Here is a 14688-nt window from a genome sequence, read left to right on the forward strand (position 1 = left end):
AAACTTGCAAGATTCTGTAACAGAGATCATTATTCAGGACCTTAACCTTCAGTGACTTGCCGAATTAACAATTACATTGTGACTTTGTAGCACAATGACATGCTGCAGCACCTTGAAATGTAGAAAACTAGGTTTGGGGCAGGCTTCTTTTTTCTTATTCTCTGGTTTAGCAGTAAACTGTGCTCCTTCCAGTACCAAGTTGCGTGGAGAGCATAAGTGGCATCTAGAGAGACAGACCGCAGATGCAACGTCACACCTCTGGTCTCTAGTTAAAACTCAGGTGTGACACTGCTGTCCCCTTCCACATCCCCATCATCACAAGAAGCTGGTCATTGGCTGGGAGCAGAAATCTTTACTGTTCAGTTAACGGCAGCTGCTTTGCCACTTTCCTCAGCAGCAGCTGGGATCTCCTCGGAGGAAAGAATCTGCTCAAGAGGCAGGCAAAAGGCATTCGGTTTTGAAGACTGAGAAGAAAAATAAGCCATTTCATTGTTTCTTCTTCCTGGTATCACGTGAAATGAGATGCAAAGCTACACTGGATGGGAACTGAAGAAATCCTCACGCCCCCTTGAAATTGGATAAGTAAGGGGCCACTGATTTCTATTTACGATTTTTTTTGCTAATTTTGCTAGGAAAATTTTAAGTGGTAATGCGTATTGTCATACTTTCTCATTTAAATAAAATATGCATTTCTTTTGTCAAATGTTCAATGTTGCCTTCAAAAAACCCTTAAGAGCCTCTTCATTCTGCTAAGCAAATAAAGAACACTTGACAACAGCTGTAAGAAAGGAAAATGGGCTGAATATGTTCTCAAAGTTTGTTCAGAGTTCAAATAACCTTGTCACTAGCCTTCAAGTATCACGCTCTATTGCACAACATGAGGAACCACTTTCTGACGGATATTAAGGCAGTAACGCTTTCTGCCAATAGCTTGTTCAAAGCCTTTTTGAACAAAATACACAAACAAAACAAAAAGTTCTGGTGCATTAACAGCTGCACAGCAAGGAAAATACAATTAAGAGAAAAAAGCTTAACCTGTGGAGGAAAAAAAAAGGCAAAAGCTGATGAAATTTAGGGGATAAAATACAAGTATATTCTTGTTTTCAAAGGAGAGTAGTAACAGAAGCGCTAAAAGAATTAAAAGGAAAAAGTTTAAATCGTGAGGCAGGTCAGAAACATTCCAATACAATAGTTTGTAGGGGTTTTTTTGTTTGTTTTTAAAAGCTGTAATTCATCAAAAATATAAACAAATGCAGAGGCTCAATACATTAAATTGCTGATTGGCAGCTGTGTTAGCTGAGATGGCACTCTCGTCACCCGTGTTTTGAAGAGATCATATTCTTAGTTTAAGATTATCTTGCAATGGCTGAATAGATAATATTTTATTTTTTTTTAACTCAGCCTTAGAAACGAAAGGGAGTAGAAAAATTATATCATACACAACATTTGACAAGAGCTCTGTTGCAAAGCTGTTTCTTTTAAAGATGGAAAGATAAAATTCCCCCTCATGTTGTAATGGCACACCAGAAAATTCAGCTACTGATCTGGACACCGACGGCTATACCATAAAAACGTACTAAATGTCTCAATTTTATCCAGGGTAGAAACTCAAATTCAGACAGAAATAAAAAAACCCAAAACCTACAACGCATGCTAACCCACAGAATGAAAAATAAAAAGCTCTACGCTCCAGCATTCAAGAAGCAAGTCTGAGGTAGAGGTTATTGCAGGGTACTACAGCGTGATATGAACAATGAATTCCATTGACCTTAGTCTTGAGCCAGAAAATAGTGACAAACACTTTGGGGTTTAACCCCACTTTCCCCACATTCTCAGCAAGAAGTTGTGCAAATCCCAGTAGTTCATACAAATGATAATAAAAAAAGGGACAAATTTTGAATTCAAAGTAATCAAAATAAGCTTATTCAAAGGGTATCGCAGTAGACATCTTTTTGTAAACTATTTTTCAGGGAGAAGATAATGGAAGAAGAGAATTCAAACAGACAGATAAGAATAAATGAATGGCAGCATTACGTTCTGGCTTTGGGTTTTTTGCAGCCTTTAAGGACCTGGCTGCGCACGAGAGGTGACTGGACATTCCTAGGGGCCCGCTTCTCAGCCAGACAGATGTAAGCCAGGATTAACGTGCTCGCAATCAGAGCTGGCCCCTGTCTATAGTCATTCCTGAGTAGGGACACGCTGGCCTGCAAAAGCACAGACAGATGTCTTCTTCAATTCTCAGTTATTGGCCTCCACCAGCTTGTATGAACTTTTTAGAAGGAAGGCTGAGATGATCCTTGCTCATGGCCTTCCAAGCACCTTAAACAACAAACCAACCCAACACAAATGCTCCTGCAAACATGCTTTGGAAAAGTCTCCAACGCCTGCATCGGTTGTATCAAGCTCTTGATGCTTCACAGAAAGAAAATAACCAGGTTGTCAATTTCTGTTCTGTCCCATGAAATTCCACCCAAGCTTGGGTAAGTCATAAACTGCTAACTCCTGCTGCTAGCCTATTTACTTAAGACGTATTTTAACAATATGCTAAAACTAACCCAGCAGGAATATTCTAAAAAGTCAGATCCTTGTTACTGTCGAAGCGGCAGTAATGCCTGAGAGTGTCCAAAGCAGCTAGACAGGAATAAGGGATGGAAGCTAAGCCAAATAATATTCGATTCAATGCATTTTATAAACACCCACTGGATTCAGGGACAATATTAAATAATTGCATGTTCTACTTCTGCCACCTTCCACTTCTTAGCCTTCCATAATAGTTCTAGCACATATACACACACATGAATACTGTGAATTTTTAAGACAGCAAGCAGGACTTGTAGTATCATGGGATAAAGTGTTAAAGATGCATTTAAATCTATATATGTAGTCGGAGTTATTGCACCAAATAGATTTCAAAATTGAAAAGAGATTGAATAAATGGTCTGATTTAACATTAATCACTACAAATAAGATTTGCACATTATTAAAAACAAACAAACAAAAAAGTAAAACTCCACCCAGCAACTCCCCCTTCCATACAACTACATTTTCTTTCTCTATACTCGTGCACTTCCAGCATTGGTGCAGCAGCACAAAATAAAACATCAGCTGTCTTTGTAGAGCCTTGTATTGGAAGCCCAATGCCACAAGAGACCGTGCTCCCTGCTCAGACTCCTACTGTGGAGAGCAGGGCTCTACAGAGAGCTCCCTACAAGCCTATCAGTGTTCAAGAAGCATTTGAACAGCGCTTACATCCATGGTTTAACTTCCAGCTTGCCTTGTATGGAGTCAGGACTTGGACTCGATGATCCTTGTGGATCCCTTCCAACTCAGGATATTCTATGATTATACCATTAGAAACAGCTAGTCCAAAACACACTGATAAAAGTATTGTATCATGTAGTCTATTCAGGTATTCTGCGTGGCTGTGCAAAGCACAACAGCAGAAAAGATGTTTTTCTTGCAAAGATAATAGAACAAAAGCTTAGGCATAAAAAGCATAATGCTTAATTTGAAGCATCATTTAAAATGCCATACACTAAGCCACCAGGGTGCTTATGGTCAAAATAGCGATTACAGGCTGGATTTGAGGCACATCCCAAATGCTTCCGAACTGGAACAAATTCATGCAAGTAACAGAAAATTCAGAAGCAATGCAAAGGAGATAGTTTGTGCTATGAACCACAATATACCAGGTCACTGAAATACTCAACATTACAAAACTGTTGTATAATAGTAATACTAACATTCATGACACACATATTTTAACTTGAAAAATTCCATAAAAAACAGATTAGAGCAGGCCAGCAAAAACCTGTTTATAAATAAAGCATTTTAATAAGTTAAAAAAAATACAAATAAAAGTCCAGAACATTTTTTTCCTTCTTATCACACTCCTACGTTTCCATTCAAACAGCTGACATTGATTTTTCCCATTTGCGCATTTCCCATTGTGTCCCATTCCACATAATTCTGCTGGGTGGAATCCTGTTTTGTATCACACAACTGAACACATAAAAGGTCAGGAGCACGTTAAAGACACGGCAACACAATTCCTCTATTAATAACTTACTTTTCAGAACATCATTAGCATCTAGACATTTCCAGGTTTAAAATTCATTATTGTGATAAGATTACTTAAGGTCAATTTCTTTTCCTTCCCAGCAACAGAAGATTACTTTTTAAAATTTCGGAAGTGTTGCTCACTTATAGATGTTCGCTTTCATCACCACCCTATTACAGATGCTATTCTTTAACACAGCGGTAGTCTTGTACATAATAAGAAGATGGAAATGCTTTCCTTTTCACCTACTGCTCGCGTTTAGATACTTTACTACACATTACTAGAGAAAATAAAGCTCACAGAGGTGCAAGTTTACAAATGGGTTTTTATGTGAGATGAGGAACAACTGGACATTAACCCTGCCAAGAAATTGCCAAGCTAAGTTTGCTGCCAGAATGTTTCCCAACTCTATAACCAGAAAAATCTGTAATGTTGTTTTGCATGCTCCAAACTCATCTCTGATTGCAACAACCTGCTTTAATGCAGCATAAATCAATTTTAACATCTGTTTGAAAGACCTGACTAAGGCTTAATGACATTTTCTTTGCCTTGTAATTCAGGCTATATATATTACTAATTAAGAGCAGACTGAATTTAGAGTGAAAACAAACAAGGTAATTCAGGAATTTACACGTTGGTGCACCATACACGTAAGATTTACACACCTTACACAAAGTTAGATGACATTCTCCTTATATTCTTAAGAAGTACGTGAATCAAAAAGCATTGGAAAAACGTTACTACTACACTCTTCTAAAGTTCCCTTAAATATGTTTTGCTGCTTACCCTTCCCCTCAGTGTGTAAGACCTACAGCTTAGGAGTACCAGAAGGCCCATAGCACAGCTTTTCTCCAGTGCCATGCATGCCCTCCCGGTTACCCAAGAGCTACTGGTGGAATGAAGAAGCTCTGGGCAATCTTCATCTCCCTCAGGACCTTCTAAGGTCTGGAGTGCATTCAGTGTCCTGTCTAGACCGTCCCAACAAGGACAGTCTTGGGGCAGCTTCTTCAGTATCTCCTTGCCCTGCAGAGACTTTAGTATGCATATACAGGATCACGAAGAGGACAAAACACAGTATTAACCTATAAATAGATTTGTCCAGTGACCATTGTACCGAACTCATTTAGTCATTAACCACTTCACATTTCAAACTCAGACTTTTCCTCTGAAAAGGAAGCACCTTCAGTTCTATTGAAAATAATTTTATCTCAGAACTGAAGATAGGTATTGCCAAACTTGACAAAGAAATGTCAAAAAAAAAAAAAAGAAGTAAAAAATGTCAAAAAAAAAAGTCAAAAAAAAGAAAAAAACAGAGAGGGGTAGGAAGACAAAAATAAGGTGAAGAAAATAATTTTACGCTCAGAGGTGCAAGCTCCTATTCAGAAAGCAGCTATTCAGGGGCTCCATCATTAGGATAATTCCTAATCACCTACCATTTGGTAATTTTTGATCAGCGTTACTCAGACTTCTCAGAAAGGCAGCAGATCTTCATTCAGCACTGAATGAACATAATAGCTACCACATTTTCTACATCGATCATTCAAATGTACGATGAAAAGCAACTCTTCTTTAACAGAATTATCATATCAGCAATAAAGACAATATGCCATGTGTCCTGGTTTGAGGAAGGACTCCACGACACCATGGTTTAGGTCACCTGTGATCTTGCTACTTGAAATCACACAAATTATAATCATTACACTTGGCTTAATCAAACATTAATTACATCAGGTAAAGATATTTTGCAGTACAGAAGTGAAAACCAGAAAGCTGTTTTAAAGCCAGGGTGATAATACTTAAGTCAAACTCTCACTAACAAATACCCTAAGTAAGCTGTAACTCCAAATTCAGCTGACATACTTTGTCTTCAAAAAGAACGTTGCAATTTTGGGGTCACACTAGTGCCATGATTTATTTGGAGAATCAGAATCAGGTTTGCATAATGAATCTCATCTATGGGGTTAGAGACACCAATTTAAATACTTGTACATGTGTTTTCTTATCATGTATAAAGAACACTGGAAAAGCCTATTTAACTCAAACAAAAAAGGAAACAAAGCAAAAAGGAATGCCAAGTTCCAGTAAATTTAAAGAATTGTACAGTTTTCATGTCAACATGCCTAACTTACGCATCTTTCAAAAAAATGTTTTTAGCATCTGTCAATGTTTCATCATCAATCCGTTTATTTCCTAGTTGAAAAGAACAAACATAAAATACCAATCACCATAACCAATCATGTCATCACCAATTTCTTTACACCTTTAGGTCACACACACAAAAAGTAAGTATATGCTGCTTTCAGAGATGTTGAGCTCTGGAGGAAAGGTAGGTTATTTTCATAGTAGAACCCGACTACAGCTTTTATACATTGAGCATAATATTATCCCTGTAAAAGATGACATTCAAAGCATTTTCTACAGATAAGACATTTACATATTTAAATAACCTGTTTTCAAAATACTGTAGCTAATGACTTTGTGGACATTTATTAATGTAAGTACCTTGCTGCTCTTCTTCCTCTTCTTCACTAGATGAAGCCAAATAAGCTTGAAAATCCATGTCAAGGAGTTCCTCTTTTTTGAAAGTTCTGCTAAGTGATGTTACTCGTTCATGATCTGTCTCATCCCATGTGATATCTACCTTAAAAATAAGAATGCCACTTGTAGAAGCTGAAACACTAAAATTAAACACTATAAGTCTGTCTTTTTAGGGAAAATTATTTGATACCTTCCATTTATGAAGCAATGTAAAACTGTTACTAATGTTCTCCACAACAGTTAGCTATAATAACCGTTTCCTAAAATAAATGTAATTACAACTTTTTGGAATTTGTTCTACAATGAGTTTCAAGGAGCTTTAACTATACAAAAGAATGAAGAAGTCTCCTCATGCATTGAAGGGTTCTGTAACAGCAGGTCACACAACGTGAAACCTCTGTAAGCCAAATTTCCTTTGTGGCAGCAGATACTGGTGTTGAAGCAGCCACCAACTGCTCTCCTTTCCTCTTCCAGCAGGAACTCATTCCTGGAATCACAAGTGAATTGCAATGGGGACAATGAAAGTGTTTGCGCAACTGTACCCTCAACCGGAAGATGAAGCAGATCCGACTGAAAAATGATCCAGCAGAAACTACTTATTTCTCAACTAATCACCACTCCAATCTGGTTCACTTCATGGCCAGATGAAAGTTCTGGCCGTCACATAAGACGGCGCAGGAATGAATAGCTACAAGGAGGTGAAGCAACTGTTTAAGCCTGGCACGACCACCAGAAAGGCTGTTGTTGAGCTACACATAAATACCCATTTTAGGCAAATTAGAAGATTTAACTGTGAATAACAAAGTAATTCCATGTGCAACTTGTAATAGAGGTATAATGAGGTCAAAATGTAGTGTAACAAAGAAGCCGAATCTCTTAAAATCTAGAACTCAAGCTTATTTATGGGGTTGCAACTTGGGTCTCTGTAACATGCTTAAAATCTTTGAATATGCTTGATGCCTTTATTTTGAAATGGTGAAGATAATCAGGAATCTTTCCCCTACTGCTTATATAAATATAAGCTGACAATAAAACTAAATGAATTAGAAAAACATCACAAAAACATTGTAAAGATACCTTTGATGTCCCCATAGCAGCAGATGTGAAGTACTTTGGCTTATATGCAGCTACATTCACTTCTGAGGCCACATCTTTTGGCTTATCATCAAATGTAACATTATCTGGAATAAATCTTAAAGGCAAATAAAACATGTTATTATTCAAATACACTGGGAAATTTCATAGTATAAACAGTCTAAGCTTTTCATGAATATCGTACATCAGCACAAAAGAATTCACTAAAATAAAAAGTTGGTAAGCCCAAAAAGGAAAGAAAAGACATGGACAAGTACTCCACACATGAAAGACTAACTGTCGAGCTTCTGCACATCCACTCCACAGGTTTTTGATCTATAACACCATCATGTTGGGCAACTAAACTAAACGACTTTAAGTCTTGTATTAGCAGTGTCAGAGGTGGTTTTTTGGGTGTTTTTGTTTGTTTTAAGAATCACCTATTCAGGAAGCTTAACGTTAAAAATTCAAAAGAAAAAAGTGAAAAAAATAGAATTTGGAAACAGATAAGAAAATTCAAAACATTTTAGGAAAGCCTGATACATCTTTAACACTACAATTAGTAGGGAAAAAAAATGTTAAAAGAGCAAATTCACGTGTAACAACAGAAGAAGTTAGATTAAAAAAACCAAACCCTTTGAACACTACATGAGAAATTGCTTGGGGTTTTTGTGTGTGTTTTTTTTTTTTTTAATCACTACAAATGTAATCTGATGAATACTATTCAACATTAAAATTTAATAAAGTAGAAGATTAGGAAAAGCACTGGAGAATTTTAAACAGCTGTGTCTGTTGTAAAACATTATCTTTCTATGTTTAAAAGCATGAAAAGTTACATGTTCATTTGGCAGAGATCATCTTCTCCAGAAGGGTTCAAAGCAAATTAATGAAGCTCCTCCAGAAAACGACTAAAAGCAAAAAAACTTATCTTTCACTGACTTCCAACAGTGCCCGTAACACGAGACCCAGCAGACAAAGCCAGCTTCTGTCAAAACTCGTTATGATTTAGTAACCTCTCTTCTGCTCAGACCAGGCGGCTTTTTTGTAACAAAAGGAAAGACTAACAATAAACTATAATTTAAAATTCTTTCTTTCCCAAACGTGACTTTTGAAACATTAGAGCTTCCAGCCCATTCATAGGGGCTAGCATAGTAATCTATTGCAGCTTCTTGACAACAGCAGCAATATTCTTGCCCGGTGGTAAACAATCCTGAAAAAAGTCACTTCTGGACCCCTGGGGAAGATGGGACGAGTAGCAGTATGTTGTTTTGTTTTCTAATTCATACAACTTTACTTAATTGTACCAAAAGGTTGAAGATGCAACCAGAATATTTCACCTGACTTCTCTGAGAATAATCTCTCTATGCAGAGATCCCCTCAAACTTTTCATAGTCCAGTAAAAATGTTCAAAAGGAAAAAAAAAAAAAAAAAGAATCAAAGGGAAACGTAACAACTCACCGGATGCCTGATTTATTTACATATCTCATTTTGCTTACAGAATAAAGACAATATTACTCCACGTTATTTTAAATTGGCTTTAATTCTCCCTCCCATCCCTGGCTCAACAAGTAAGAAAGTCACCACTGGAGTTACCTCAGGTCTATAAAAGAGCAGCTACTTTCAAATTCCAATCCGTCGCATTCCTCATAAATCTTATTAGCTGTTTCAGGAGAATCACATTCTACAACCGCATAGAAGTACTTCAGTCGCTTAAATTGATACTCCCTCAGTTTTTCCCTATAAAGCCTGCAAAAGTAGAAAACACCACAACGAGGTAAGCTGGCTTTAACAACTTTTCAATTGCAAAATATTTTAATTCAACTCATTAAAAATATGCACCATTCAAACACCCTCCTAATCTTAAAATAAGATCAGACGTTAAACAGCATGAAGTTCCACCAGTATCTATTTGGTTTTACTCAAGTCAAAAGACTAATTCACACAGTTTTATTAAGTGCACACTTTCTGTATCTGACTCTGCTTTCCACAGGCGTTTTAAGGTTAGAGCAGGGCACAGAACAGCGTATTTATATGCCCCTGTGCAAGCCACAGAAAGTAGTATTTAATAGTTCCTATCAAGTTGTTTGCAATTATCCTGGCTCCTAACGAGGCCGATGAAAAGGATGTTCATACATAAGAGTATGTGTTAAGAACATAAAAGAAACTGGGAGACTGTAAGGACAGGATTGCAGATGGTTATGCAAGAAAGAGGCAGTGCAGGATGCCAAAGAGAGATCACAGAGCTGAGGTCGTGTCCTGTGAATTTAAAGGCTACGTACACAGGTACCACTGAAGTATCTCCGGGACATCCGGATTTCTGTCTGTTGTATTACAGGTGCTCTAGAGCCCACCGAGCAGTAAATCTAACACTTCAGGATGCACCTTGGTGCACACAGTGAAGCTGACTTCAGAATGCACTGTAAGTTCATCATACGCTTCCCTGATGCACTAAAGACTTTCTTCAAAGGGATCTACACTTATTTTAGAAGCATACAGATTTTCTAAATGTAAGGCAGTCTAGTGGGATGTATTATACAAAAGTAGCCCCAGTCAGCCTGACAAACATCTGGAAATTCTGGAAAACTATAAAAGCAAAACCTCTCAAGTTCCATACAGACAACGCTTTCAAGCAGAACAAAAGGCAAAAAAAGAAAAAAAGACATGCCTGAAGAAGCCTGGACAATGGTAGGCCTGATGAGCTCAGCCTGGTAAGCCAGGGCTGCTGCTGGTGGCATTCAAGAAATCTCAATCTGGGAATTCTTGGCCTAAATTAAGGTCCCTGTTGGTTACGCAGATAAAAATTTTGACAGTAAGCAACAAAGAGAGTTTACTGCAGGGATGGCAATTCGTAGATGCCACATCAAGCTCAACAAGTGTCAGGCATTTGTTCCATTTATTATTCCAATGAGCTACACAATAACAATTTTGAACTTAATTATCAACAAGCTGATTTTCTCAAGTTTCATTATAATGCATTTATTCAATGCATTGACAATAAAGCAGGGTCAGCTGTAAAACATCCCTTGAAAAAGCTATAAAATTAAGGCATCCACCGGAGCCTTCCACATACAAAATTCTGAAAACAGAAGCTGATTGGGACTTTCACTGAGAATTACGCTTTCACTAGGTATTATCTCTCTCATTTGAAGATTAAGTTTGTACCCATCATTCTCTGTGGTATCCTCTGGAAGATCAAATAGTTCCACAGGTCCTTTTTGTTCTTCCTCTTTCAATCTCTCTTTTCCAAACTCTGAAGGATAAATCTACAAATGCAACACAGAAGTAAATTTTTAGCTGTACCAACTAAGAAAAAAATATCTCACCAAGCCTTTTAGACTTTATCTTTTTTCTCTAAAATCAGTAAAGGGATCAATTCCATAAACTTTAATACCCTCTTAATTTTAATTTATGGAAAAGACAGTAGAATAAACAAACTGCCTGTTAGGAATGAGAATATTTTTGAGACAGATGAAGAACAAGAGCCCTGACTTCATTCATTTCACCGTGGCCCTTTTCAGAAAGGATTATTTGCCTAACATTTCTCTAACAATGCGGTCTCTCCCTACTAGCACTTAGAGCCAACCTCATAAAAACAAGAAGTTAGTATCTCGGGGATTTAACTCCACCACACACATGCCCCTTGCTGAAAAGCAGCAGGTGTTTGTTTCTAACACAGCAAATTAAATTGCAACATAGTTTCACACTTACCTTAATATCTCTTTTGGTTCTTCTACAGAAATGTCTGTCTCTGTTCTTATTTTGTAGTCTTTTGGAATTTTTTTTCTTTTTTTCAGTAAAATCCAGTACTTCTTTTAGAAATCAGGTCTTACCTTGACTGAAAATATTGTTCCTCCTTTGGGTGTGAAAGAATTAAATAGAGCCAGCAAATCCTTAGCTTTCAATCTATCCCAATCCATATTACAAACTGCCAATCTACTTGTAATCTGAATAGAGAGAGGAAAAAAGAAAAAAAAAAGAAGGACATAAAAGTTCATAGGTTTAATTCCTGACTGCTATGGGGAGTATGCAATTCCCTTGCAACTATCCTTGGCAAAAATCAAGGTCATCAACAAACTCTGTTGAAAAAATAAAAGAAGCATTTTCCTCAAGACTTTGTTCCACTTAAGGTCAGAAGCAGCAATCACCAGAGCAGATAAAAAGGAAATAAATAGCGAAGCACCACAGAGTGGACTGCACCAGTCACAGATTTGTGCAAGTACTGTGATTTCTTGTTTACTAGTTGTGCTCAGTTTTAAAGTCCTAATTCACTGTCTAATGATTTCTTAATTTCTTAAAGTACAAGTTAAAAAATTAAACTAAAAAAGTGAAAAGATCATTAGTGAACAAAAGCAGCGCTATTTAAATTCTGCTTGTTCTTTCACTTACGGACAGCTTATCTATCTACAGGTAAGCGTCTACTTAAGAGGGAAAAGGAGACACTAGTGAAAACTGCAAGCCTCATTCTCTGCCAATTTCATCATCATGTGCACTCTCGAATCAAAAGGCTGAAAAACCTTTATGGAAAACACTTCCAAAAAACATTTCATAGATGAAGGTCTGTAATGAACTCACAACAGCGTACATTTCCGAGTTTGTCACGTAGCAACTTTTCACATGCAGAAGTATTGTTACCTCATCTCCACGAGGGGCATCTTTATCCAGCTCGCGCCATGAATGCTCTATCTCTGGCTCCTTTGGAAATAGTTCATTTAAATCCTCATCATCATCTGAGCTCGTTTCAACGTTCCCAATGCCTCTAGCTAGATCGGGCCCACTATCGCTTTCTTCATCATCTTCTGAATCACTCTCATCTTCGCCTGTTTCCCCGTCATCTTCTGGCTCCTCTTCCTCGCCTGTTTCCCCATCATCTTCTGGCTCCTCTTCTTCCAATTCTGCACACTCAGAATCATCACTTGCAGAAATTTCTTCCTCTAATTGGCTTTTACTGATGTCATGTTGATCACAGGTGTCTGCATATACAGTCAGCGAAAGACAAACATCAGGTATCTATTTTTATGTTATAATTACATATGATCCTTCACAAATATGAAAAAACCCTCAGAATTTACAGAACATCTGAAACAAAGAATGATGCAGGAACAAATTACATGAGGAAAGTGCAAAAAACATAAATCATCAGTATTGGGTTGTCTAATCTATTGCTCTTTAGGCCCAATTGTATTATCAACCTCAAACTCTGAGAACACGTTATTCTGTTATTCTATTTATATGTTTAGAATCAACAGGCAGAAATCAGATTTCAGTAATGTGGACTATAAGCATGCATAAGCACTATAAAGAAAATTTTTCTTCAAGTCACCTGTTCCCTCTAATGCCCTCATATTAATGGCTTGGCGCTGCCACCCTTACACTTTCAGTCAACAAATGCTGAAGCCTTCATGGTATCAGACCTTATATTTGATATTCAGTTTGATAAATAATGCATACGCTACCATACGTTTTACTTTTCTAACCACCCTACTAACAATTTCAGCTCCAACAATTAAAAGGACATGGATGCTCACAATCCTACTGAAGAATCAGCCCTGATTCCGTAAGAGCTGACCAACTCCAATTCTTCAGCAATGCTGAATCTGAGTCAGTCAGCTATTTTATGACCGATCTTGTGAAAGATTTTCCATGAATTAAATAAAAGCAACAACATCCAAGTAAACACACCAAGTTCTAGCTGTTATTTCAACAACTAACCTGATTCTTTTATTTTTCCTCCTGTGGAGCCATCCCTCCCGGGAGCTTTAGCTGATTTAGTACCACTTGGTTGTGAAGACTTTTGCTTGTTTTGAATTAAAATTGATCTTTCTCCTGATGCATCTTCTTGCTTGTTATTCTCTTTGCGTAAAAGGCCCTTGTTTCTCTGAGAGCAATCAATTTCCGTTGCAGTTTTCTTAGAGGCCTCTTTCAAGTTGAATTTAGATGTAGCTTTTTGTGCTTGATTTTTAAGGTCATCTAGTTTTGTCACCACTTCACATGTTTGGTCCACCTCTTGTTTGTTTATTTTGCTCTTGTCCCTAGGGACACCATCGGAAAGCAGTTTTGCAGAATCTGCTTGTCCTTTAGGTTTACCTTTTTTTTTCTTTTTTTTCTTTTCAGTATGCTCTTTACTATCACTTTCTGAAAGATCAGAGTCAGATTCTGACAGGGCATAAAATTTCCTGAGGTTCTCTGTAGAAGTATAGTTAACAGGGCGACCTCTTTTATCCACTGTATATTTCAGCTTAAACTTCTTGTCATGAAACATAGCTCGGAATCGTTTGTCAATCTTGACTTTACGTTCTTTTTCTGGCATCTCCCAAAATCTGGGATCCCTCGTAATGCGGCTAAACCGCCCATCGCTCAGTATTTCCTCTTGAGATGACATTTTTGATGCTGTTGAAGACTTGGCCATCTACAATATGGAAAAAGAACCAAAAAAACCAAGACTTCTGATTAAAAACCAACTGATTAACATAGACTGAGACAAATAATTGAGAAAAATTAAAGAATTACACAAAGCTAGATTTCTGACTTACACCTAAAAAGTTCTTTCCAAAAGCACATATGGCAATTTGAATGAGCTACAAATAATCCTATAGCTATCCCAGTCTTATACATCTTATACATCTTAGCTTCCTACGATAAGCATATACAGCTATAAAGACCACACCGGCTGCAGATACCGCCTTCAATGATCACATATCAACCCCGAGCAGAACTTTAAAGAGTTTCACCATCAGCCAGACCTCAGACCCGCACTTCCCACAGGACTAGGGTATTTCACGTTTTAAAGCACCGCTTAGGAAGGAATTCAGCAAGGCCGCGAGCGTTCCGGCCGGCTCAGGCCAGCACTACCGGCAGCTCCGCCACAGGCGGAGGCCAAGCGCGGCCCAGCGAGGAGCCCCGCCCGCAATACCCAGCCGCGCCGAGCCCACGACCGTTAATGGCGACCACCTCCTCCGCACCGCCCGGCTGCGCTCCCTCACGCGGAGGCTCCACAACCCACTTCCGGCGGCGCGACG

At 37.9% G+C, this 14688-nt stretch overlaps 1 protein-coding gene across 3 annotated transcripts in view; it reads right to left on the bottom strand.

Annotated features, from left to right (window-relative positions):
- Positions 1 to 14686, bottom strand: part of ESF1 (ESF1 nucleolar pre-rRNA processing protein homolog) — a 31876-nt gene extending 17190 nt beyond the window's left edge. Inside the window, exons 1-8 of one of the 3 annotated variants that reach the window (XM_063327844.1) lie at positions 14605 to 14686; positions 13382 to 14078; positions 12305 to 12642; positions 11503 to 11616; positions 10835 to 10935; positions 9266 to 9418; positions 7676 to 7790; positions 6563 to 6701 (exon numbers count right to left, since the gene is read on the bottom strand). In XM_063327844.1, coding sequence (XP_063183914.1) covers positions 6563 to 6701; positions 7676 to 7790; positions 9266 to 9418; positions 10835 to 10935; positions 11503 to 11616; positions 12305 to 12642; positions 13382 to 14078 — 1657 coding nt within the window. In that variant the 5' untranslated portion in view covers positions 14605 to 14686. Of the gene's footprint in view, positions 1 to 6562; positions 6702 to 7675; positions 7791 to 9265; positions 9419 to 10834; positions 10936 to 11502; positions 11617 to 12304; positions 12643 to 13381; positions 14079 to 14412; positions 14582 to 14604 lie in introns of those variants that run through there. The other 2 variants (XM_063327845.1, XM_063327843.1) reach the window with 2 other exon arrangements.
- Positions 14687 to 14688: the final 2 nt, after the last annotated feature.

This window comes from Chroicocephalus ridibundus, chromosome 3, assembly GCF_963924245.1.
Source record: "Chroicocephalus ridibundus chromosome 3, bChrRid1.1, whole genome shotgun sequence".
NCBI lineage: Eukaryota > Metazoa > Chordata > Aves > Charadriiformes > Laridae > Chroicocephalus > Chroicocephalus ridibundus.